We start from the raw sequence: 26,232 nt of genomic DNA, 5'->3' as shown, positions 1-26,232 counted from the left end.
CCCTGTCCCACACATCCCAGTCCCATTCCCATATCCCTGTCCCACACATCCTGGTCCTATTCCCATATCCCTGTCCCACACATCCCCGTCCCATTCCCATATCCCATTCCCATATCCCGGTCCCATTCCCATATCCCTGTCCCACACATCCCCGTCCCATTCCCATATCCCTGTCCCACACATCCCAGTCCCTTTCCCCCATCCCTGTCCCACACATCCCAGCCCTGTTTCCTGACTCCCGGTGTCCCGCTCAGCCCCGTATCCCGGAATGCGAAGGGGGCCGGGATTGCCGGGAGAGCAGTGACACCTAGTGACACTCGGGATACCGGGACACCGGGATCCAGGCACCGGGACACCTGGATACAGACCCCGGGATACCGGGATCCAGGCACTGGGATATCGGGACCTCGGGATCCAGGCACCAGGACACCGGAACACCGGATCCAGGCACCGGGATACCGGGACACTGGGATCCAGGCACCGGGATACCGGGACACTGGGATCCAGGCACCGGGATACTGGGACACTGGGATCCAGGCACCAGGATACCGGGACACCGGGATCCAGGCACCGGGATCCCGGGACACCGGGGTCCAGGCACCGGGATCCCGGGACACCGGGGTCCAGGCACCGGGCCACGGGAACGAGCCCGGGAAGCGGGACGGGCAGAGCCGCGGGCTCCGGGCAGCCCCTTCCCCACCGCTCCCCTTTTCCAGGGAAAAATCCCGTTCCTGAAATCCCAGGAGCAGCGGCCCGGCTCGCTGTCACTGCAGAGCTCCGCTGCCTTCCTTGGGCTTCAGATTCCCGGGAATTCCACGGCTGGAATCGCAGACCATGGAAGGGTTTGGGGTTGGGAGGGACTTTAAATCCCATCCCATTCCACCCTTTCCAGGGACAGGGATACCTGCCACCATCCCGGGCTGGAAGGGACCTCCTGCAGCCACCACGCCTCCCTGCGGGAATAATCCCAGGAATCCCAGAGCCTGGTGAAAACCTGGGAGTCTCCCCAGGGAAATTTTAGGGCCCTGGCAGCTTTGACTTTTCCCTATATTTCCCCCCTACATTCTCACTTTGGTTGTGTTTGGAATTTGCTCTGTCCTGAGCAGGGCAACGCACACAAAATTTGGGAAATTTGAAATTGGGAAAGGACTGTGCTGGGATCCCTTTCATCCCGGGATCCAGCCGGGAATCCACACTGCCAGCAGGGCCAGCATCCCACTCCAGGATCCTCCTTTTTGGGATTTAAAAATTCCCTGCTTGCTTCTGCTCCAGTTATCCAAGTGGGATAAGCGGGAATGAAAGGGTGGAAAACAATGCCATGGATGGGTGGGATGGGGAGCTGCTGAGGGACCCCAGAGGCCACGGAGATGTTCCAGGGCTGGGAGAGCTGGGAATGTTCCCCTGGAGAGGGGAAGGCTCCAGGGAGAGCTTCCAGCACATTCCAGGGCCTGGGGGGGCTCCAGGAGAGCTGGAGAGGGACTGGGGACAAGGATGGAGGGACAGGAGCCAGGGAATGGCTCCCAGTGCCAGAGGGCAGGGATGGATGGGAGATTGGGAATGGGAATTCCCAGAGCAGCTCTGTGCCCTTTGCAGTTCCAGGAAGGATCCTTGGGAATGCCACCCTGGTCTGAAGCCGCCGCTGCCAGTTTGCTACCAGCAAATTCCCATTAGTGTCAGCCGTCCCATCAGCATGGATTTTTTAAACTTCCCGAAAGTTTGGGATCATGGGATAATGTAGGAAACTGCAGTCGTATTCCCAGAGCAGCAGTGACAGAGTTTTATATAAAGAACAGCTACAATTCCAATTAAATTCCAATTAAACAACAATTAAATTACTCTGCCAGCACCATCCCATCCTTTTCCCAGGGAATGGAACAGCTTTCCCAGGGAATGGAACAGTTTTCCAGGGAATGGAACAGCTTTCCCAGGGAATGGAACAGTTTTCCAGGGAATGGAACAGCTTTCCAGGGAATGGAACGGTTTTTCCCAGGGAATGGAAGAGTTTTCCAGGGAATGGAACGGTTTTTCCCAGGGAATGGAAGAGTTTTCCAGGGAATGGAACGGTTTTTCCCAGGGAATGGAACAGCTTTCCCAGGGAATGGAACAGCTTTTCCAGGGAATGGAACGGTTTTCCAGGGAATGGAAGATTTTTCCATGGAATGGAACAGTTTCCCAGGGAATGGAACAGTTTTCCATGGAATGGAACAGTTTTCCATGGAATGGAACAGCTTTCCAGGGAATGGAACAGTTTCCCAGGGAATGGAACAGTTTTCCAGGGAATGGAACAGCTTTTCCAGGGAATGGAACAGTTTCCCAGGGAACGGAACGGTTTTCCAGGGAATGGTGCTCATCCACTTTTGCCATGGACAAGGAATGAGGGAGCGGCTTTATTGGAATATCTGAAGAGGAGGGAGTGGTCTCTTTCTTTGGGATTTGGGAGTGCGATCCCAAATCCAGGCGCCGGCCCCAGCCCTTCCCACCCCCGGTATCAGATCCAGGTGTGCTGGGCTGGGAGGAGCCTTGGGGAAAGGGGAAGCCGAGGCTGGGCCTGAGCCTGGCTTAGGCAAAGCAGAGCTCTGAGCCAGGCCTGGCTCTGCTGCCCGGCCCGGAGAGCCTGGAGCAGAATTCCTGCTGCTGGGGCGGGAAAGGTGGGATCCAGGGATTTGCCATGAGTTCAAGGTGGGATCCAGGGATTTGCCATGAGTTCAATGGTGGAACGGCACCGGAGGGCTCCCAGGGCCCGATCCAGGCTCGCGTCCGGGAGGGAACGGGGCTGAGCCCGCGGAGCTGCTGCTGCTCCCCAAACCCAGCAGAACCTCCCGGCCTTTTGGGAACAGTTATCTCCTGCCTTTATTCCCAGAGTTCCTTCCTTTCCTTGCAAGCGTGGAAAAAGGGGATAATGGTGGCTCCAGAGGGAAATCAGGGAGTGCAGGAGCCTCCTTGGGTGCAAACCTGGCTCTTCTCCACCTGTTTTCCACATTGGGAGCATTTAAATGAAAGTTAAAACCTGCAAAGGATATTTTCCTGGAATTTTTTTTTTCCTGGAATTTTTTTTCCTGGAAATTTTTTCCTGGAACTTTTTTTTCCAGGAATTTTCTTTTCTGTAATTTTTTTTCCTGGAATTTTTTCCCCCTGGAATTTTTTCCTGTAATTTTTTTTCCCTGGATTTTTTTTCCTGGAATTTTTTTTCCTGTAAAGTTTTTTTCCAGTAAATTTTTTTCAGTAAATTTTTTTCCTGTAAATTTTTTTTCCTGGAATTTTTTTTCTCCTGGATTTTTTTTTTCCTGTAATTTTTTTCCTGAATTTTTTTTCCTGAATTCATTTATTCATTTCCTGTTTTTTTTTCCTGTATTTTTTCTTATATTTATTTTTCCTGTTTTTTCCTTTCAATTTTAATTTTTCTTTTTCTGTATTTTCATTTTTTTTTTTAAATTTTTCAACTCTGCAGCTGGGATGGGAAGTTCTCTTTGGGAGAGAGGAGGAAAATATTCCAAGGAAACATGAGGGGAGAGGGGAGGAGCCTTTCCAGCGCTCGGGCATCTTCCCTCTCCCGATTTTCTCCAGGTTTCCTTTGTTGTGGATTGGCCAGGGATTCCCTGAGACCTGGAAAACCAATGAATCCTAAATCCTGGGGTGACGCTGGAGCCTGGCACGTGGCACTCTGGAACTAGAGGAGAAGCTCTGGGGCTGCCAGGCTTAAAATCTAGCATTTTTAATTAGCGTTTTTAATTAGCATTTCCCAGCTAATTCCGCAGTTTACTGTTCTCTCCCTGCTGCTTCCGAAGGCTCCATGGAATTTTCTTGCCCACAGTTTAAAGGGAGTTTTTTGGGAATATTTATTTGCTGTTTCCTGGAAGCTTTTCATTCCAGCAAAACCCGGATTTTTGCTCTCTGTACCAAATCCCTTCCCTGCCTCCCCTCATCCAGGGCTGTTTTGGGTGGGAATTTCTTTTCCCCACTAAAACTTCTCCTTTTCCTTGCCGGAAAGCCCGGGGACTGAAGGATCCCTTCGCTCCCAGGCCCAGCAGTGGTGTCCTGGTCCTCGCCTCCCCGAATCCCGGAATTCTTTGGGAGGGCCCTCCCAGCTCAGCCATCCCAGGATTTTTCCAGGGGTAAAACCAGGATTTTCCCGCTGCTCCTCCGAAGGGCTGGCACTGGGATGGAAGCCACCGCTCCACCACGGAATTCTGCTGGCTTGCCCAAAACCTCAGGGGGATTTTTCAGGACGTGTTGGGAAGAGAAAGGGGCCCCTAAATAATTTGTTGAATATTTTAATTAGTGAACAAAAATCCTTTATTGCTTATTTTATTAGGGGAAAAAAAAAAGCTTTTATTGCTTATTTTTAAGAGAAAAAAGCTTTTATTGCTTATTTTACCAAGGGAAAAACCTTTCATGAGCTACTTTATGAAGAAAAAAGAGATTTATTTCTTATTTTATTAAGGAAAAAATGCTTTTATTCTGTATTTTATAAAGGGAAAAATGCATTTATGGCTGACTTTATAAAGGAAAAATAATTTTATGACTTATTTTATAAGGAAAAAAATCGTTTTATGACTTGTTTTACAAGGACAAAAATCCTTTTATTAGTTATTTTTTAGGCAAAAATGCTTCTGTTGCTTATTTTATACGCAAAAAAATGCTTTCATTGCTTATTTTATAAGGAAGAAAAGGTTTTTATTACTTAATCTTTAAAGGGAAAATGTTTTTATTGCTAATTTTTTTATGGTGGAATTTTTTTAATTAATTCTTTTTTTTTTAAGGAAAAAAAAGTTTTTATCACTTCTTTTTTTTGGATGAGGAACAAAATGCAAAGTGCCAGGAGGTTTCTTGTGTCAGAGCATTTCCGTTTGTGCGTTTGGTGTTCGTTAAAAATAAATCCATTTCTTAATTATAACATTACTATTATTATTATTATTATTATTATTATTATTATTATTATTATTATTATTATTATTATTATTAAAATGTTATCATTTGATTTCCAAAAATCAAACATAGGGAGTCCGGAGTTTCTGGCACTGCTGGTCAGACAGGAGAGGGAGAGGAGGGCAGGGATCCCTGGAAAACCTCACTGGAGCCAGGCTGGGAGAGCTGGGAATGCTCCCCTGGAGAAGGGAAGGATCCAGGGAGAGCTCAGAGCCCCTGGCAGGGCCTGGAGGGGCTCCAGGAGAGCTGCAGAGGGACTGGGGACAAGGCCTGCAGGGACAGGAGCCAGGGAATGGCTGCCAGTGCCAGAGGGCAGGGATGGATGGGAGATTGGGAATGGGAATTCCCAAAGCTCTGTGCCCTTTGCAGTTCCAGGAAGGATCCTTGGGAATGCCACCCTGGTCTGAAGCCGCCACTGCCAGTTTGCTACCAGCAAATTCCCATTAGTGTCAGCCGTCCCATCAGCATGGATTTTTTAAACTTCCCCAAAGTTTGGGATCATGGGATAATGTAGGAAACTGCAGTCATATTCCCAGAGCAGCAGTGACAGAGTTTTATATAAAGAACAGCCACAATTCCAATTAAATTCCAATTAAACAACAATTAAATTACTCTGCCAGCACCATCCCATCCTTTTCCCAGGGAATGGAACAGCTTTCCCAGGGAATGGAACAGTTTTTCCAGGGAATGGAACAGTTTCCCAGGGAATGGAACGGTTTCCTCAGGGAATGGAACAGCTTTCCCAGGGAATGGAACAGTTTTCCAGGGAATGGAACAGCTTTCCAGGGAATGGAACAGTTTTTCCCAGGGAATGAAACAGCTTTCCAGGGAATGGAACAGTTTTTCCCAGGGAATGGAACAGCTTTCCCAGGGAATGGAACAGCTTTCCCAGGGAATGGAACAGCTTTCCCAGGGAATGGAACAGCTTTTCCAGGGAATGGAACGGTTTTCCAGGGAATGGAAGATTTTTCCATGGAATGGAACAGCTTTCCAGGGAATGGAACAGCTTTTCCAGGGAATGGAACAGTTTCCCAGGGAATGGAACAGTTTTCCATGGAATGGAACAGTTTCCCAGGGAATGGAACAGTTTTCCATGGAATGGAACAGCTTCCCAGGGAATGGAACAGTTTCCCAGGGAACGGAACGGTTTTCCAGGGAATGGCGCTCATCCACTTTTGCCATGGACAAGGAATGAGGGAGCGGCTTTATTGGAATATCTGAAGAGGAGGGAGTGGTCTCTTTCTTTGGGATTTGGGAGTGCGATCCCAAATCCAGGCGCCGGCACCAGCCCTTCCCACCCCCGGTATCAGATCCAGTTGTGCTGGGCTGGGAGGAGCCTTGGGGAAAGGGGAAGCCGAGGCTGGGCCTGAGCCTGGCTTAGGCAAAGCAGAGCTCTGAGCCAGGCCTGGCTCTGCTGCCCGGCCCGGAGAGCCTGGAGCAGAATTCCTGCTGCTGGGGCGGGAAAGGTGGGATCCAGGGATTTGCCATGAGTTCAAGGTGGGATCCAGGGATTTGCCATGAGTTCAATGGTGGAACGGCACCGGAGGGCTCCCAGGGCCCGATCCAGGCTCGCCTCCGGGAGGGAACGGGGCTGAGCCCGCGGAGCTGCTGCTGCTCCCCAAACCCAGCAGAACCTCCCGGCCTTTTGGGAACAGTTGGATTTTCAGCTCTTCGAGCAGGGAGTTCCACGAATCCCCACAAAATGGGGATTTCCCCCATCTCCTGCCTTTATTCCCAGAGTTCCTTCCTTTCCTTGCAAACTTGGAAAAAGGGGATGATGGTGGCTCCAGAGGGAAATCAGGGAGTGCAGGAGCCTCCTTGGGTGCAAACCTGGCTCTTCTCCACCTGTTTTCCACATTGGGAGCATTTCAATGAAAGTTAAAATCTGCAAAGGATTTTTTCCTGGAATTTTTTTTTCCTGGAGTTTTTTTTCCCTGGAATTTTTTCCTGTATTTTTTTTCCTGTATTTTTTTTCCTGTAAATTTTTTTTCCTGTAAATTTTTTTTTCCTGTAAATTTTTTTTCCTGTATTCTTTTCCTGTTTTTTTTTCCCCTGTATTTTTCCCAAAATTTTTTTTCCTGGTTTTTCCCTTTAAATTTTAATTTTTCTTTTTCTGTATTTTCATTTTTTAAATTTTTCAACTCTGCAGCTGGGATGGGAAGTTCTCTTTGGGAGAGAGGAGGAAAATATTCCAAGGAAACATGAGGGGAGAGGGGAGGAGCCTTTCCAGCGCTCGGGCATCTTCCCTCTCCCGATTTTCTCCAGGTTTCCTTTGTTGTGGATTGGCCAGGGATTCCCTGAGACCTGGAAAACCAATGAATCCTAAATCCTGGGGTGACGCTGGAGCCTGGCACGTGGCACTCTGGAATTAGAGGAGAAGCTCTGGGACTGCCAGGCTTAAAATCTAGCATTTTTAATTAGCATTTTTAATTAGCATTTCCCAGCTAATTCCGGAGTTTACTGTTCTCTCCCTGCTGCTTCCGAAGGCTCCATGGAATTTTCTTGCCCACTGTTTAAAGGGAGTTTTTTGGGAATATTTATTTGCTGTTTCCTGGAAGCTTTTCATTCCAGCAAAACCCGGATTTTTGCTCTCTGTACCAAATCCCTTCCCTGCCTCCCCTCATCCAGGGCTGTTTTGGGTGGGAATTTCTTTTCCCCACTAAAACTTCTCCTTTTCCTTGCCGGAAAGCCCGGGGACTGAAGGATCCCTTCGCTCCCAGGCCCAGCAGTGGTGTCCTGGTCCTCGCCTCCCCGAATCCCGGAATTCTTTGGGAGGGCCCTCCCAGCTCAGCCATCCCAGGATTTTTCCAGGGGTAAAACCAGGATTTTCCCGCTGCTCCTCCGAAGGGCTGGCACTGGGATGGAAGCCACCGCTCCACCACGGAATTCTGCTGGCTTGCCCAAAACCTCAGGGGGATTTTTCAGGACGTGTTGGGAAGAGAAAGGGGCCCCTAAATAATTTGTTGAATATTTTAATTAGTGAACAAAAATCCTTTATTGCTTATTTTATTAGGGGAAAAAAAAAAGCTTTTATTGCTTATTTTTAAGAGAAAAAAGCTTTTATTGCTTATTTTACCAAGGGAAAAACCTTTCATGAGCTACTTTATGAAGAAAAAAGAGATTTATTTCTTATTTTATTAAGGAAAAAATGCTTTTATTCTGTATTTTATAAAGGGAAAAATGCATTTATGGCTGACTTTATAAAGGAAAAATAATTTTATGACTTATTTTATAAGGAAAAAAATCGTTTTATGACTTGTTTTACAAGGACAAAAATCCTTTTATTAGTTATTTTTTAGGCAAAAATGCTTCTGTTGCTTATTTTATACGCAAAAAAATGCTTTCATTGCTTATTTTATAAGGAAGAAAAGGTTTTTATTACTTAATCTTTAAAGGGAAAATGTTTTTATTGCTAATTTTTTTATGGTGGAATTTTTTTAATTAATTCTTTTTTTTTTAAGGAAAAAAAAGTTTTTATCACTTCTTTTTTTTGGATGAGGAACAAAATGCAAAGTGCCAGGAGGTTTCTTGTGTCAGAGCATTTCCGTTTGTGCGTTTGGTGTTCGTTAAAAATAAATCCATTTCTTAATTATAACATTACTATTATTATTATTATTATTATTATTATTATTATTATTATTATTATTATTATTATTATTATTAAAATGTTATCATTTGATTTCCAAAAATCAAACATAGGGAGTCCGGAGTTTCTGGCACTGCTGGTCAGACAGGAGAGGGAGAGGAGGGCAGGGATCCCTGGAAAACCTCACTGGAGCCAGGCTGGGAGAGCTGGGAATGTTCCCCTGGAGAAGGGAAGGCTCCAGGGAGAGCTCAGAGCCCCTGGCAGGGCCTGGAGGGGCTCCAGGAGAGCTGGAGAGGGACTGGGGACAAGGATGGAGGGACAGGAGCCAGGGAATGGCTGCCAGTGCCAGAGGGCAGGGATGGATGGGAGATTGGGAACTGGGAATTCCTGGCTGGGCTGGAATTGCCAGAGCAGCTGGGGCTGCCCCTGGATCCTTGGAATGTCCCAGGCCAGGCTGGAGCAGCTGGGACAGTGGGAATGTCCCTGCCACGGCAGGGTGGGATGGGATGGGCTTTAAGGTCCTCCCCAACCCATTCCGGGATTCTGGGATTTATCCGGGAATCCCTGACAGGAACGCTCCAGTCGGGGCAGTCTTTGCCCTGCTCCTCCTGCACAGAGCGATCCGCAGTTTTACCGTTCGGTTTTCTTGCCCTGAGAGCCCTCTTGCCCCTTTTTCCCCCCCAGAAAACAAGTCAGGAAATTGCACCCTGATGCCGGCAGGAGGCCCTGGGCCTGAGGGGCGGCAATCCGGGATGGGAGCAGCCCTCGGGATGGAATCCTGCTCTGGAGCGGGCCGGGAACCAGCAGATGGGCTCCAGTGCCCGAGCCTGCTCCCCCTGCTCCCCTCGGCATTCCCTGGGCTCCCCTCGGCCCCTCCAGCCCTCCCCTGCTCCCCCAGCACCCCATCCCACATATCCTAATCCCCTCACCATCCCAGCCCTCCCCTGCTCCCCCAGCACCCCATCATCACCCCACATCTCCTCACCATCCCAGCCTTGCCCTGCTCCCTCAGCACCCCATCCCACATTTCCCAATCCCCTCACCATCCCAGCCCTCCCCTGCTCCCCCAGCACCCCATCCCACATTCCCCAATTCCCTCACCATCCCACATCCTCCCGTCCCCTGCTCTCACCTCTCCCTCCTTCATCCCGCTGTTTTCCTCCTCACCGCGTCCCACACTGTCCCCCCTCAGCATCCCCGCCTTCCCCGCTCCCCTCAGCCCCCGATCCCCTCTCCATCCCCGCCTTCCCCGCTCCCCTCAGCCCCCCATCCCCTCTCCATCCCCGCCTTCCCCGCTCCCCTCAGCCCCCGCTCCCCTCTCCATCCCCGCCTTTCCCCGCTCCCCTCTCCATCCCAGTTTTTCTCCGATCCCCTCTCCGTCCCCGCCTTTCCTCGGTCCCCATCCCAGCCCCCGATCCCCTCTCTTAATCCCTGCCTTTCCCCGCTCCCCTCGGCCCTCGATCCCCTCTCTCAATCCCCCGATCCCCTCTCCATCCCAGCCTTGCCCCGCTCCCCGGGTCCCCGATCCCCTCTCCATCCCAGCCTTTCCCCGCTCCCCGGGTCCCCGATCCCCTCTCCATCCCCGCTGCCTCCTCTCCCTCCCCACCCTCATTCCCGCCTCTCCCCCGCGCCGCCTCCGCCCCTTCCCTCCCTGCGCGCTTCGTGAGGCCGGAGCCGCCCCCGGCACCTGCCCATCCCTCCTTCCCTGCCCATCCCTCTTCCCTGCCCATCCCTCCTTCCCTGCCCATCCCTCTTCCCTGCCCATCCTCTCCCATCGCTCCCCGCTGCCCCGGGCCCAGCCGCAGCATCGCGGGAGCCGCGGCCATTGCGGCCGAGGCGGGGCCGCTCCCGGGGCCGCTCCCGCTCTGCCCCGGCCATGAGGAGGAGGAGGAGGGCGGCGGCTCCGCGCTGAGCCCCCGCGGGCCGAGCAGAGCCCCCGCCAGAGGCTGGCACCCCCCGGACACTGCCGAGAGCCCCTGGGTGCTGCCGAGAGCCCCTGGGTGCTGCCGAGAGCCTCTGGGTGCTGCCAAGAGCCCCTGGGTGCTGCCGAGAGCCCCTGGGTGCTGCCGAGAGCCCCTGGGTGCTGCCAAGAGCCTCTGGGTGCTGCCGAGAGCCCCTGGGTGCTTCTGAGCATCCACAGGACTGGCGGGGCTGGACCCCCGGACACTGCTGAGCCCCCGGACTGACGGGGCTGAGCCCCCCTGGACCTTGCTGAGCCCCCGGGCTGGAGCTGCTAAACATCGCCGGACACTGCAGGGATCCCCCGGACGCTGCTGAACCCCGGGACTGACGGGGCTGGATCCCTCAGAACAGTGCTGAGACCCCCCCGGACTGACGGGCTGAGCCCCCCAGGATCGTGCTGACCCTCGGACTGAGGGGGCTGAGCCCCCCGGACACTGCTGAGCCCCCCAGGATCGTGCTGACCCTCGGACTGAGGGGGCTGAGCCCCCCAGGATCGTGCTGACCCCTCGGACCGACGGCGCTGAGCACACCCCGGACACTGCTGAGCCCCCCGGGCCGGTTCTGAGCTGGGGGCTCCGCCGCAGGTGAGGCCGGGGGGATCCGTGCCGGGCTCCCCTCGCTCCTTCAGCCCCTGCTCCGTTATCCCGAGGGGTCCCCCGGCTCCGTTTTTCCGAGTGACCCCCTGGCTCCCGGCTCCGTTATCCCGAGGGGTCCCCTGGCTCCCGGCTCCGTTATCCCGAGGGGTCCCCTGGCTCCCGGCTCCGTTATCCCGAGGGATCTCCCGGCTCCGTTATCCCGAGGGGTCCCCTGGCTCCCGGCTCCGTTATCCCGAGGGGTTCCCCGGCTCCCGGCTCCGCTCCCCCCGCTGTCCCTGATCCCGCCTTTCCCGGGGCTTTGTTTAATCCTGGCTCAGCCGGGCTGGCTCAGCGGTGTGTGACCGGCCCTGCCCCGGCCCCGGCGCCGGGCTCTGCTCGGGAGCTGGCCGGGAATCGCCGCCGGCTCGGCTGGGCCGCGGGGAGCAGCCGGACATCCCCGGGAAGCCGCGCCGAGGCTGCTGCTGCCGGTACGGAGCGGGATGGAGCGGGATGGAGCGGCGGCTTCTCCCTTCGCCCGCGGGTGTTCCTGGAACAGCGCTTAGGGATGTCCGGATTCCCTGCAGTAACGTTCTGGGTTCTGGGTTTCACCCCTGGGTTTCCCTGGAATTCTGCTCTGGGCTGGCAGGATTCCCTGGAACCTCGTTTGGGGCTGCCAGGATTCCCTGGAATAGCGCTCAGAGCTGTCGATTTCAGCTGTGGGTTTCCCTGGAATGATGTTTTGGGCTGTCAAGTTTCCCTGGAATGATGTTTTAGTCTGTCAGGTTTCCCTGGAATAGCGCTTTGGGCTGCCAGGATTCCCTGGAATAACGTTTTGGGTTCTGGATTTCAACCGTAGGTTTCCCTGGAAAAGCGTTTCGGGCTGCCAGGATTCCCTGGAATGGCATTTGGGGCTGCCAGGATTCAGTTTTGGGCTGCCAGGATTCCTTGGAATGATGTTTTGGGGCTGTCAGGATTCCCTGGAATAGCACTTTGGGCTGTCAGGTTTCCCTGGAATGATGTTTGGGGCTGTCAGGTTTCCCTGGAATGATGTTTGGGGCTGTCAGGATTCCCTGGAGTCGCATTTGGGGCTGTCAGGTTTCCCTGGAATGATGTTTGGGGCTGCCAGAATCCCCTGGAATCGCATTTGGGGCTGCCAGGATTCCCTGGAATGATGTTTGGGGCTGCCAGGATTCCCTGGAATCTTGGCTGGGGCTCTTCCAGCCGCAGGTTTCCCTGGAAGCGCCTCAGCCTGACTGCTTCCCGGTTTTCAGAGCGAGATGCACGGCATGGTTCCGCTTAAATTCCAGTTAAATTCCAGTTAAATTCCTCCCAGCTGGAAATAAGGACGGGAGCAGCCCACGCTGATGGAAATGGGATTTGGATCGGCTGTTAAAAGCTGGGATTTTCCCAGAAAATCCTAAAGTTGGGATTTTCCAACTGCTTTCCCAGGAATCGGGGAGAAGCCCCTTTCCAGCTGACAAAAAATCGAGTTTATTTCCATTTTTTCATTAGAAATGGAATCGCTCTGAATGGATAAAGAGAAAATAACCGGTAAAAGCTGGTTTTTTTTTGTCGGAAAATAAGGGCTGGAATTTGCTTGGACGCTGGGAAAAGGGGGAGGAAAGATTAACGGGAGATTAAGGCACGCTGGGAATGATGAAGGCAAAGATTATTTTAACTCTTGGTGGCTGCAGGGCCGTGGGGGGGAGATGAGGCCTTAAAAGTTGAGTTCTGAAGGGATTTGTAGGAGTTTATCGGTTATATTTAGAGGGGGTTTATGTGGTTTTTGGTATTTTTAAAATTTTCCTCTTGTGCTGCACATTTGGTGTGTTTTGTGTCATCAATTAAACCACCCTTTAGGAAAAAAACAGTATAAAAATCTGCTTTTCTGTAAAAATCTTATTTTTTCTTGTATATAAATCTCATTTTCTTGAGTAAAACCTTCCTTTTTTGGGTAAAAATCTGTTTTTCTTGTGTAAAAACCTCTTTTTTTTTTTTTTTTGAGTAAACCCTCCTTTAATTGTGTAAAAAACCTGCTTTTCTTGTGCAAAAAAAGGTGGTTTTCTTGTCTAAAATTCTGCCTTACTCGTGCAAAAAATAGTGATATTATTGTTTAAAAATCTGCTTTACTCGTGCAAAAAAAGTGATATTATTGTTTAAAAATCTGGGGTTTTTTGGGGGGTCAAAATCTGCTTTTCTTATGTAAAAAGCTGCTTTTTTAGAAGGAAAAATCTGCTTTTTTTTTTTTTCCCCCCAGTTCGAGCCGGGAGGGGAGGGCCACGATCCCACACGCTTCTGGGGTTTTCTGGCTCTTCCCACCTCCTTCCCCACCTGCTCCAGAAGCAGCTGCTGGTTTTTGGGAATGAGAGGTGCCAGAGCTCTCCCCACCGTCTGCACCCCCAGAGCCCCATTCCCTGGGAAATTCGGGCCGCTTGAAACGCGGGAATGTGTGGGATGGGATGGGATGGGATGGGATGGGGTTCATTCCTCCTCGTGTTTTATGGGATTTTGGGCTCGCGGGGTGCGGGGATGCAGGAATCCCACCCCCCTGGTTTGTTTGGAAACCGACAGGAAAATCCTGGCTCGTGGAGGAAAGGTGGAATTGCCTGGAAAGGAGGAGCTGGGAATCTCCCCTTTATTATTATTTTTTTTTAATGTTGGAAAATTCCAGAGGGTTTTGTCCATCAGGAAAACTTTAGGGAATGTGGGAGAATCGAGCTCCGCGTGCCTTTATGTACACAGGGAAATAGGTTTGGGGTTTTTTTAGTGTTTTATTTTGGAATCCCTCGGAGTGAGAGCGGATCCATCCCAGCAAACCTGCTTCCCCCAAAGAGCGGGAGACGGGGCAGGAGTGAGCCGGGGATGGGCAGAGGAGATTCCAGCCCTTTTGCGAGGATGAGTTTGGGGCGGGAGCCAGCAGGATTCCAACAATTTCTTGGTTGTCACGGCGGCTTTTGGTGCTCAGGGATTTGGGGTCTCTCCTGATCCGCTGGATGGGGAAAAGGGAGGGAATTCTGCTCGGGCACAGCTCCGTGGGGCCGTCCTGTGCTCCGTGGCTTCCTCAGAGCCCCGAATGCTGGGATGTCAGGGACCCCCAGGATCCCTGATCCCCTCCCACAGCCTCGGGAACGTGCCATTCCCTGCTTTCCCTGCTCCTCGGGCCACCTGGGCTTTCCGCAGTGTTTCCTAGGGTTGGAGGAGCTGGAACACCTCGGGAATGTGCCATTCCCTGCTTTCCCTGCTCCTCGGGCCACCCGGGCTTTCAGCAGCATTTCCTTGGGTTGGAGGAGCTGGAGAGCTCCTTGGGAATGTGCCATTCCCTGCTTTCCCTGCTCCTCGGGCCACCCGGGCTTTCCACAGCGTTCCCTTGGGTTGGAGGAGCTGGAGAGCTCCTTGGGAATGTGCCATTCCCTGCTTTCCCTGCTCCTCGGGCCACCCGGGCTTTCTGGAGGGTTTCCTTGGGTTGGAGGAGCTGGAACACCTCGGGAATGTGCCATTCATTCTCTGCTTTCCCTGCTCCTCGGGCCACCTGGGCTTTCAGCAGCATTTCCTTGGGTTGGAGGAGCTGGAGAGCTCCTCGGGAATGTGCCATTCCCTGCTTTCCCTGCTCCTCGGGCCACCCGGGCTTTCCGCAGCGTTCCCTTGGGTTGGAGGAGCTGCAGAGCTCCTGGGGGGATGTGCCATTCCCTGCTTTCCCTGCTCCTCGGGCCACCCGGGCTTTCTGCAGCGTTCCCTTGGGTTGGAGGAGCTGGAGAGCTCCTGGGGGGATGTGCCGAGCTGTCAGTGCCGCTCAGGGCTCTGCGTTTGCCTGGAATGTGGGAGCTCTCCCAGCTCTGGAATGGGAACAAGCAGAGGCAGCTGATCAGCCTTGAGGAGGCTCCTGCAGTGGAGAAACCCTGGGAGAGGTGGAGGCTTGGGAGTGGGAGAGGCCAGGACTGCCTGGGAACGAGGAATTTGGGAAGCTGGTGAGCACAGCGCTGCAGTTTGCTTTTCTAGGTGGGCTGTGTTTGAGGGAAAAATCTGGAAAAAGCAGTGGGAGCAGGATTTGGAGCTTTTAACATATGGGAAAAGGGCTTGTTCTCCAGTAGCTGGGAGTTAATTCCCAAAATGTTGGTTGTTCCAGAGGATCTGTGGCTGCTCCATCCCTGGAAGTGTCCAGGGCTGGGTTGGATGGAGCTTGGAGCACCCTGGGATGGAGGAAGCTGTCCCTGCCCATGGATTAAAATCCCTTCCCATCCAAACCATCCCACGGTTCTGTGACATTCCGTTAAGATTTAGGGGTTTTTAAAGCTTTATTTGAATTACCTGCAGCTTTTCGGTGCTTTGCACCAGAGCAGCCCCAGGACTTTAAAGGAGGGAATCAACCCGGGTCAGCTCTTCCCAAATTTCCCACCTTTTCCAGGCTGAGTGGCTCTGGAGCTGCTGGGAGGATGGAACTGGGGGAGCCTGGAATTGTGTGGCTGTGCCTGAAGCGAGCCCCCCCAAAGCCAGGGCAGGTTTTCCTCCCGAGGTCTGGGGGAAGAGGAATTAATGAGGCTTTTCCACTTCAGTTCCTGAGTCACAGGAATGAATTCCCAAGGGAAGAATGGGGCTATTAATAAATTTCAGGAGAGGAGAGAGGCAGAAAAAACGGAATTCTTAAAACACAAAACACTGCGTGGCTCTGACTAAAGGGTACCTGATTGCTTCTTTTTCCTTTTACCCCCCTATTTCTATTCCTTGCTAAATGTGCAAGAACTTTCCTGGATTGATCTTGGAGTTTGACAGTTCTGGCATTAAAAGTTCTTCCTTATCCATGAATTAATGAGCTGCTCATGGAATTAAATGATGATTTTTGGGGAATGTGTTTTATATTCAGGTTTGCTTAGATCAGTGTAACCCTAAAATCCAATTTTAAATTGGGAAGGGGAAGCTTCAAACCTTCCTGGCCAAATTTATTTTTGTGGTGAATCCCAGGACAGCTGTGAGAAATAATCCTTTAATTTATCAGAGCTGGGAATTCTGCATCAGGATTCTGCCTTTCTTAGGTGGAAAAATGTATTTGTGAGTGATTTAATTCCCACTTGGGAATTTCTCCCAGGGAAATTCCTGAGCCCTGTGTGGCTCTGCCTGAGCAGGTGAGTCCTGCAAGCCTCAAACCCTTCTTGCTGTGGGGTTTTGGGGAGGTTTTCCCCCCAAATTTCCTAAAAAATCTGTGAAAAATTCCAATTCTGCTGCCATGGGCTGGGTGCTCATGAGCAGGAGCATCCCTGAGCGTCAGGTGCTGCTTTAGATTTGCCAGCAGGGATGGAACCTGGTGAGCTGCTCCCAAACCTCTGGAATTCTGCTCCCTGGGATCCCTGGCAGCAGGGATTGGAACCTGCATGAGCTGCTGCCAAACCTCTGGAATTCTGCTCCCTGGGATCCCTGGCAGCAGGGATTGGAACCTGCATGAGCTGCTCCCAGACCTCTGGAGCTCTCTGGGATCCCTGGCAGCAGGGATTGGAACCTGGGTGAGCTGCTCCCAAACCTCTGGAATTCTGCTCCCTGGGATCCCTGGCAGAGCAGTGTCCAAGGCCATGCCAAGGATCCAATTCCTGCTTCCAGCCCAGATCCTTTTGGTGGGAGAGGAGCTGTGGGTGCGGTGAGAGGTGCTGCATTTGGCTCTCAGTGGGGTGTGGAGGCCCCTGATGGCAAACAGGAGATTCCCTGGAAAACTGGCGGTGGAAGGGCAGGAATTGACCCCTGGGGTGGGAGCAGGAGGTGGTTCCATCCATTCCCCTGGAGGCTCACGGGGACAATAAAACTCAGCCGAGGCACATTCCCACCCCCTCCCTGGGTGATTTTTCCCTCCACACCTGCAGAGGGATGTCACGGGGAGAGGAGCAGGAGTTCTGCTCTCCGGGGGAATTGGGGATAATCCTGGTGTGACTAGGGATAATCCTGCAGCTGAGGTTTGATCCTGTGTGTCACCAAAGCAGCAGCAGCACAAACAGGGACAGGTTCCCAGGGATGGTTGGGATTCCATTGCCATGGCTGAGCTCTCATCCCCTGGGAAAGCCAGGCTGGGATTTGGGATGATTTGATTTCTCTTCCTCCCTCCTTTTGCTGCGAGCAGGGGACAGGAGGTGTCCCTGTCATTCTCCTGTGGGAATGGGATCCTGGAGGAGCTGGGAGCAGGGCACAGGAGGTGTCCCTGTCGTTCTCCTGTGGGAATGTGTTCCTGGAGGAGCTGCGAGCAGGGCACAGGAGGTGTCCCTGTCGTTCTCCTGTGGGAATGGGATCCTGGAGGAGCTGTGAGCAGGGCACAGGAGGTGTCCCTGTCATTCTCCTGTGGGAATGGGATCCTGGAGGAGCTGGGAGCAGGGCACAGGAGGTGTCCCTGTCATTCTCCTGTGGGAATGGGATCCTGGAGGAGCTGGGAGCAGGGCACAGGAGGTGTCCCTGTCGTTCTCCTGTGGGAATGGGATCCTGGAGGAGCTGGGAGCAGGGGACAGGAGGTGTCCCTGTCGTTCTCCTGTGGGAATGGGATCCTGGAGGAGCTGGGAGCCCCTTGGAGCAGGGAAAGCAAATCCCTGAGAGCCATCCCAAAGCTCCTGCAGCCCGGGGAGCTGGGGGACACTGGGCAGAGCCTGGTACCCAGCGCAGCATCCCCTCTGTTGCCAGGCAACTGCTGGATGTGCAGCTGGCTGGGGCTGCTGCAGATGTGGCACATCTGGCAGGGGAGCAGGGGAAATCCCCGTCCCATCCCGAGCCTGCTCCTGTCCCACGCCGCTGGTTAAGCTGAGCTTTAGCAGGCCCAGCTCATGGAATCCCTCCTTAGGGTTTAGGGAGGCATTAAAAGCAGTTTTGGCTGGTCAAATGCTCAGCTCTGGTTTAGGTTTCATGAAAATGGGAATATTCAGGTTGGGAACAATCCTGGTAATAATTCCCTGGTGATAATTTGGCTTCCCTGGTAATAATTTGGATTTTGTATCCTTCCTTATCCAAGCACAGGGATGCGGGCACTCGGGTTTGGTCTTCCTGGGAATGCAGGTGGCCAAGGAAAGTTGGAGTCTTGCAGGTTTGTGAGGTCACGCTGGGGTCAGAGCAGTTCTGAGATTAATTAGGAAAATTCAGTCACATGACCAGGATGCAGCTGGACTCTGGAATTCCAGCTCTGCTGAATCAGTCAAGGAGCTGGGTGACGAACTGGACAGCTCCTCTGCTTTTCTTTGGGATTTTCAGTGGGAATTTCCATGCCCAGGTTATTCCTGTCCTGCTGAGGATTAGGACACTTCATCCGTGATGAGCCTGAGGAGTGCCAGAGGATTAAGGAGCAGCTCAGGGCTCTGCTGAGCCGGATTTACAGCAAGTGCCCATTTGGGAATGAAGGGCTTTGACCTCCTGGAATGAGGCCAGAGGGGCTGGGAGAGCTGGGAATGTTCCCATGGGGAAGGGAAGGCTCCAGGAGAGCTCAGAGCCCCTGGCAGGGCCTGGAGGGGCTCCAGGAGAGCTGCAGAGGGACTGGGGACAAGGATGGAGGGACAGGAGCCAGGGAATGGCTGCCAGTGCCAGAGGGCAGGGCTGGATGGGAGATTGGGAACTGGGAATTCCTGGCTGGAATGGAATTCCCAGAGCAGCTGGGGCTGCCCCTGGATCCCTGGCAGTGCCCGAGGCCAGGCTGGAACACCCTGGGATGAAGGTGTCCCTGGGGGTGCAATGGGATAATCCTTAACGTCCCTTCCCACCCAAACCAGTCTGGAATTCTGTGATTCCCCAAAATTCTGCTGAGTTTCTTCTGAACACACTTCAGTTTCCTCCCCCCACCCTGTGCTGCTGCAGTTTCCACATTTTCAGCCCATGAGAGAGTCAGAAATTACCCCAAGTTTCACTAAGGAATTAAATCCCCGGCACTGGTGGGAAAGCACAGCTCAAGAATTGGGACTTTGGCTGTATCCATGTTTATTGTACCTTGCAGGGATATCGGGAAAGGGAATGAAGAGGTTTTCAGGGAGCACTGATGGATTCTGTGTCTCTGAGCCTCAAGAAGTTCAGTATTGGTCATCCTGGCCATGGCCTGGCTGTGGGGATAACCAGGGGCTGGGGGGTTGCAGGAGAGGATGCTGAACAGTTGGTTTATATCCACAGAAAACTGAGATTTTTAATCCAGGGAAAAGGCAAATCCAGGATTGGAGTCTGGAATTCTCACGCACTTGCATTTGCAGCCTCCCTAACTCCCTCCCAGCCCTGTGTGGGGTCAGTCCCAGGAAGTGCTGGCAGGTTCCTCAGTCTGCCTCCTGTTCCCTACCCCAATTCCCGCTTTTCCTGCTCCCAGCCCTGCAGGGTTTGGGGCAGGAATTTGCCTTGCTGCAGGATAACGGGGTAAAATTGGGTTTATTCCAGGGAGTGGCAGCTCAGAGCCTCCGGATTTTCCCCTTCCTCCTCTTCCTGCAAACCTTCTTAGGCTGAATTTCAGCTAAAATCAATCTTCTTTTTTGGGGAGCCTTCTTCCTTTTGGATGTTTGGAGGAGGGGATTTTGTGGAATCAGAGAATCCTGGGATGTTTTGGGGTAGAAGTGACCTTAAAGCTCATCCCATTCCAAGGGCAGGGAATCCTTCCCCTATCCCAGATTGCTCCAGGCCCTTCCAGCCTTGGACACTTCCCAGGACGGAGCATCCACAGTTTTGGTGGAAAATTTGGATTTTTTCTTCCTCATTTTTTTTCCAATAATGAAACTGTTCCCCGTGACCGCTGTGGAAATGGATTGTGTTGCCCTGGAACAGCAATTCCTGGAATTTTAAATCAGTGTCCTGGGAATCCCTGAGTATTGAGAGCCATTGGTTGATATTTAGGACAGATGGAAATTGTTATTAATGAGGAGTCCATGCAGAAATGCTGCAAGAATAATTAAATAAATAATTGATTTAATTTATTTAAATCATTCCTGCTCTTCCGTCCCTTTGGCTCAGATGAAAATGAATTCAAATGGGATGGAAAATGGAAAGATCCCACTCGGGAATGAGGAGCTGAGGTTGGGAGATAAGGCTGTTAAAATGTGCATAAAACTGAGGAGGGATTTTTAATCATACGAAATTTCTTTATGTTTTAGGAAATACGGAAAAGTGATGGGATTCTCTTCTCTTTTTCCATTCCAGGCACTTGGAGAATTATCCAGTGGCTCAGTGCTGAGGGAATGCTGTGGGAGCATGGCTGGAGCAGGACACGGGCTCTGGGCACGGAATGCAGGCAGTGATGGTGAGTGGGGGCATTAATGACAGAGCTCTAATCACTGACGGCAGCCTCAGGGGAGAGCACGGCATTCGGGAAGGGTTTGGATGGTCAGGGACCTTAAATCCCATCCCATCCACCCACGGACACCTCCTGCTGTCCCAGGGTGTTCCAGCCTGGCCTCGGGCACTGCCAGGGATCCAGGGGCAGCCCCAGCTGCTCTGGGAATGCCATTCCAGCCAGGAATTCCCAATCTCCCATCCATCCCTGCCCTCTGGCACTGGGAGCCATTCCCTGGCTCCTGTCCCTCCAGGCCTTGTCCCCAGTCCCTCTGCAGCTCTCCTGGAGCCCCTCCAGGCCCTGCCAGGGGCTCTGGGCTCTGCCTGGAGCCTTCCCTTCTCCAGGGGAGCATTCCCAGCTCTCCCAGCCTGGCCCCACCCTTTGGAGAACTGGGTGTGGAGGCCTCACCTCTAGTTTTGTTTCCCAAACTCCCTAATCCCGGCAGGAGCCCAAACCCTGGATCAGTGGCTCTGGTGCCTTTTCCAAGGAGCCTTTGGTGCTCACAAGGTGGAGTCTGAAATATTTTGTCAGGATAAAAATTCAGTGTTGAGGAATCTGAGACCATTGTTTGAGGAAAACGAGTATTTCGGTGTGGGACAGTGTTCAGTGAGAGGATGGATATCCGTGAATCCATGAGAGTCTGCTGCTGCTTCTCCTCTGCCTGCAGTGGGCTGCTCCTCCCTGCCTGCCCGCCGGGTCCGCGCCGTGGGACCGTGACCCCGCCGTGCTCCCCTGGCTGCTGGGGCTCCGGAGCAGGCGCCGGGAGCCATGAGGAGGTTGGGCTACTGCCGGGTGGTGCTGGCCACCTCGCTGCTCTGGGTGCTGCTGGACGTGTTCCTGCTGCTCTACTTCAGCGAGTGCAACAAGTGCGAGGACAGCAAGGAGCGCTCGCTGCTGCCCGCGCTGCGCGGTGAGTGCCGCCCCCGCCGCTCCCGCCTCACCCTCTCCTGCCTGCCTGGGGTTCGGCCTCGTGTGGCTCTCTCAGAACGGCTTTTCCATCCTGAGGATCTGCAGGATTCAGCGCTGCTTTGTGTCGGAGCCCAGGACGTCTCTCTGACGTTCCTGGGTGATCCGAGCCTGGCCAGGGGGGTCGGAGATCCTGGTGTGCAGCCAAAGACCCCTGAGGCTTTGGGTTTCACCCATGGAACCAGTCACCAGCTCTGTATGAAGAATTAAATGACACACAGGGTTAGTGTGGTACATTTAGTGTGACATATTAGTATGAAGAATTAAATGACACACAGGTTTAGATAGCACAGCAGTAGTGATCACAGGGTGGAGGGAAAAATTTTAGTATTTTGTACATGGGGGTTTGGGACTTTGTACAGGGGGCTGAGGCTCCCAGATGGAGGAATCAGGGTGTGCCATGTCCTTTCTCTTTCTCCTTCCCAGCCTCCATGGTTTGGGTGATGTTGGCACTTTCAGATTGGTCTGGAGTGGAAAGTCACTGTCTGACACAGGTGACAGGATTGGAACAGAACTGTAAATACAGCACACGTAGTTTTTAGTATAAAGGACAGCAGCAGCCCCGTGGGAGGGCAGCGTGGCCCTGGCTGAGCTGCTGAGCAGACCACGGCAGGCCAGACAGAAAATGTTCCAGATAACAATTAATGAACAGCCTTGAGAACGACAGCCGGAGACTCCTGACTCCTTCTAGGACAGCCGGGGTGGGAAAAGAGACTTTCTGACACAATCTCGGGGTCGCCCTGGTAGCAGCGACTGGCACAGCTTTGGTGTTGTCTGAGTTTGTGTTTGTGTTTCATGGGATCGTTGGGGTTGAAATGGACCTTAAATCCCATTCCAGGGGCAGGGACACTCTCACTAGCCCAGGACGCTCCAAGCCCCATCCAGCCTGGCCTGGGACATTCCAGGGATCCAGGGGCAGCCCCAGCTCCTCTGTGAGGGTGCCCAGAGAAGCTGAGGCTGCCCCTGGATCCATGGAAGTGTCCCAGGCCAGCTTGGATGGGGCTTGGAGCAACCTGGGACAGGGGAAGGGAATGCCTTGGTAGTGTTTGGCCTCACGTTTGTCTCTCAAAATGGCTTTTCCCAGCAGAGGAAATCCCAGGACCTGCAGGATTTAGTGCTGCTTTGGTGTTGTTTGTGTTTGTGTTTTATGGGATGGTTAGGGTTGAAACGGACCTTAAATCCCATTCCAGGGGCAGGGACACTCTCACTAGCCCAGGATGCTCCAAGCCCTGTCCAGCCTGGCCTGGGACATTCCAGGAGCATTCCTCTGTGAGGGTGCCCAGAGAAGCTGAGGCTCCCCTGGATCCATGGAAGTGTCCTGGGCCACTTGGATGGAGCTTGGAGCATTCTGGGACAGTGGAAGGGAACAAATCCCGGGGGTTCAATCATCTTGGAATAAAACTGGATGTTCTTTGATCCAGAGAGGGATAAAGCTCCCAGTGGAGCAGGGAGAATGGGGTTTGGAATTCTAGCATTCCCTGTGGAAAACCAGAAGCTCCCCTAAGGATAAATGCAGTTCCCAGGCACTCAAAGCACCTTCTGCTGTTCGCTTTTCCAGCCGTTATTTCCCGGAACCAGGAGGGCCCGGGGGAGATGGGCAGGGCCGTGCTGATCCCCAAGGAGGAGCAGGAGAAGATGAAGGAGCTGTTCAAGATCAACCAGTTCAACCTCCTGGCCAGCGACCGCATCGCGCTCAACCGCAGCCTGCCCGACGTGCGCCTGGACGGGTGGGAGCCTGGCCTGGGGGCTGGGATCGGGGCTGGAGGCCATCCTGGGACTGGCATGGGAGCTGAAATCCCATCCTGGGAATGGGCTGGGGCTGAAATCCCATCCTGGGAATGGGCTGGGGGCTGAAATCCCATCCTGGGAATGGGCTGGGAGCTGAATGCCATCCTGGGGGGGCTGGGGGCTGAAATCCCATCCTGGGAATGGGCTGAGGGCTGAATGCCATCCTGGGAATGGGCTGGGAGCTGAAATCCCATCCTGGGGTGGGCTGGGGGCTGAAATCCCATCCTAGGAATGGGCTGGGGCTGAAATCCCATCCTGGGAACGAGCTGGGGCTGAAATCCCACCCTGGGAACGGGCTGGGGGCTGAAATCCCATCCTGGGAATGGGCTGGGGGCTGAAATCCCATCCTGGGCTGGGCTGGGGGCTGAAATCCCATCCTGGGAATGGGCTGGGGGCTGAAATGCCACCCTGGGAACGGGCTGGGGGCTGAAATCCCATCCTGGGAATGGGCTGGGGGCTGAAATCCCATCCTGGGAATGGGCTGGGGGCTGAAATCCCATCCTGGGAATGGGCTGGGGGCTGAAATCCCACCCTGGGCTGGGCTGGCAGCTGAAGGCCATCCTGGGAATGGGGTGGGATTGGGAGCTTAAATCTCATCCCAGGAATGGGGGAACTGGAGTGGGCTGGGGGGCTGAAATCCCATCCTGGGAATGGGCTGGGGGCTGAAATCCCATCCTGGGAATGGGCTGGGGGCTGAAATCCCACCCTGGGGGGAGCTGGGGGCTGAAATCCCACCCTGGGAATGGGGGAACTGGAGTGGGCTGGGGGGCTTAAATCCCATCCTGGGAATGCCAGGTGCTGGGGTGGGATGGGAGCTGAAATCTCATCCCAGGAATGCCAGGGGTTGAGATGGGCTGGGGGCCTGAATCCCATCCTGGGAATCATGGGGTTTGGGATGGGCTGGGATCTTAAATCCCATCCCAGGAATCCTGGGGATTGGGATGGACTGGGAGCTTAAATCCCATCCTTCCCAGCCCTGCCGTGGCAGGGACACCTCCCACCATCCCAGCTGCTCCAGCCTGCCTGGGACAATTCCAGGGACCCAGGGGCAGCCACAGCTGCTCTGGGAATTCCCGCCCAGCCAGGAATTCCCAGTTCCCAATCTCCCATCCATCCCTGCCCTCTGGCACTGGGAGCCATTCCCTGGCTCCTGTCCCTTGTCCCCAGTCCCTCTGCAGCTCTCCTGGAGCCCCTCCAGGCCCTGCCAGGGGCTCTGAGCTCTCCCTGGAGCCTTCCCTTCTCCAGGGAAACATTCCCAGCTCTCCCAGCCTGGCTGCAGGGTCACTGGGATTCTGTGGGAATGGAATTCCTCATCAGGACCCCAGAAATTCCCCATCCCCTTGCTGTCTCCAAGCAGGACTGGCTCCATTGCACCCCTGTCCTGGGGCTGATGCTGTAATTCCAGCTGATCCCTGGGATCTCACACACGGACTTTGATTTCATTCCCTTCCCATCCCGGCTTTTCTGTCAGGGAATGTCCCTGCATTTCCAGGGTGCTGTTGGAAATGGCCAAGCTGGAGATTTTAATCAGAGCCAGCTCTAATTAGGAGCTATTGATAGACCTTAAACCCAGCTTAACTCACCAGGGAAATGCCTCATTTCATTCCCAAGGATTTTCTCCAGCGAGGGAAGAAATCCATCCTCAATCTTTTCTGGATGAGTGGGGCTGCAAGTGCCATTCCATGGATTGCTGGAGCATCCTAATTGGATTTTCTCCTGGGGATTGCAGCCGGCATGGCTCCTGTGTGTGTTCCAGTGCTTGGGAACATCCAGGGCTGAGCAGAAACGTTGGGTTTCCAGAACAGCTGCCCGGGTTAAACATGGAGCTGGAGTTTTGTGGGGATTATCCAAAGGAAAAAACAGTGGGATGTGATCCTGGGTGGGGGAAGTGGCTGGGGATGGAGCAGTGGCGATGGATGTGTGGGAAAACTCCCTTAAATTGGGAAAATCCTTCCCTCCGATCCGTGTTTCAGGGCAGGAATTCTTGACTGGATTTTGAGGTGAGACCAAAGTTTGTTATTCCTGAAATTCAGCCCGCAGGGGAGGGAAAACGGGTTTATTTTGGGATAGCCACGCCTGGTGCATTTGTCCTGCTCCAGGACCTCTTGCGTTTGGGCTTTTTCCAGCTCTGAGTCGTGGTGGATAAAAAATTCCTTCCTCAGAGGGTGGGGAGGTGCTGGCCCAGCTTTCCAGGGAATTTGGGGCTGCCCCTGGATCCCTGGCAGTGGCCAGGCTGGAGCAGCCTGGGACAGAGGGAGCGTCCCTGCCATGGCAGGGTGGGATGGGATTTCAGGTCCCTTCCATCCCAACCCATCCTGGGATTTAAGATCCCATCTGGGGTATTTTTTGGAAGGAATGATAAATTTTGGAAGGAATGATAAATTTTGGAAGGAATGATAAATCTGACTTCATGTTTTTAGAAGGCTAATTTATTATGTTATGATTTATATTATGTTAATATTAAACTAAACTACACCAAAGAAAGGGCATAGACAGAAGGCCAGAAAGACACCAAAGAAACTTGTGCCTTTTTTTTTTTCAGTCTCCACACAGCTTGGCTGTAATTGGCTGTTAAGTTAAAACAATTTACTAGTGAAACTAATGAAACAATCACTTGTTGGATAAACAATCTCCAAACCAACATTCCAAAGCAGCAAAACACAGGAGGAGCAACTCAGATAATATTGTTTTCTTTTTTTTTTTTTTCCCTGAGGCTTCTCAGCTTCCCAGGAGAAAATCCTGGCGAAGGGATTTTATCCAGAAAACACGACAGTGACACCCACGGATGAGTGATGGCAATTCCTGTCACCCCATGGAATGTCCCTGGGTGCTGGAATGATCTTCATGGGCATGGACACCCTGGGACTGGCGCAGTTCTCCTTTATTCTGAGAACGTGTGGAAATTTCCCTTCCAGAAGCACAGGCCTTGTTCTCCCTTCCACGTTTCCCACGTGGGCTGCAGCTGCCTTTGGAGCAGCCGTTTGCATGGGAGATATAATTGGAAAAGAGGAGCTGTCAGCTCCTTCATTAGTGTGAAAATTCATGGAAAACAGATTTTCCTCCCTGGCAGCCTCAGAGGGGCCCCCAAGACATCCCCGGATGGAGGAGAAAACAGATTTTATTTAAGGAAAATTGTTCCAAAGGGGATTTTTTATTTCCTTTATTCCTCGTTTCAGGGG

At 52.9% G+C, this 26,232-nt stretch overlaps 1 protein-coding gene across 4 annotated transcripts in view; it reads left to right on the top strand.

Moving 5' to 3' along the window:
* Positions 1-10,224: 10,224 nt before the first annotated feature.
* GALNT13 (polypeptide N-acetylgalactosaminyltransferase 13) overlaps positions 10,225-26,232 on the top strand; it is a 51,014-nt gene continuing 35,006 nt past the window's right edge. For 2 of the 4 annotated variants that reach the window (XM_038143081.1, XM_038143079.1), the window contains exons 1-4: positions 10,225-11,058; positions 20,167-20,266; positions 20,967-21,209; positions 22,824-22,992. In XM_038143081.1, coding sequence (XP_037999009.1) covers positions 21,068-21,209; positions 22,824-22,992 — 311 coding nt within the window. In that variant the 5' untranslated portion in view covers positions 10,225-11,058; positions 20,167-20,266; positions 20,967-21,067. Of the gene's footprint in view, positions 11,059-11,369; positions 11,538-20,166; positions 20,267-20,966; positions 21,210-22,823; positions 22,993-26,232 lie in introns of those variants that run through there. The other 2 variants (XM_038143082.1, XM_038143080.1) reach the window with 2 other exon arrangements.

Source organism: Motacilla alba, chromosome 7 (assembly GCF_015832195.1).
Source record: "Motacilla alba alba isolate MOTALB_02 chromosome 7, Motacilla_alba_V1.0_pri, whole genome shotgun sequence".
NCBI classification, from domain to species: Eukaryota; Metazoa; Chordata; class Aves; order Passeriformes; family Motacillidae; genus Motacilla; species Motacilla alba.
Note: the sequence above shows the minus strand (reverse complement) of the source record. Positions and strands in the feature narration are given on the sequence as shown.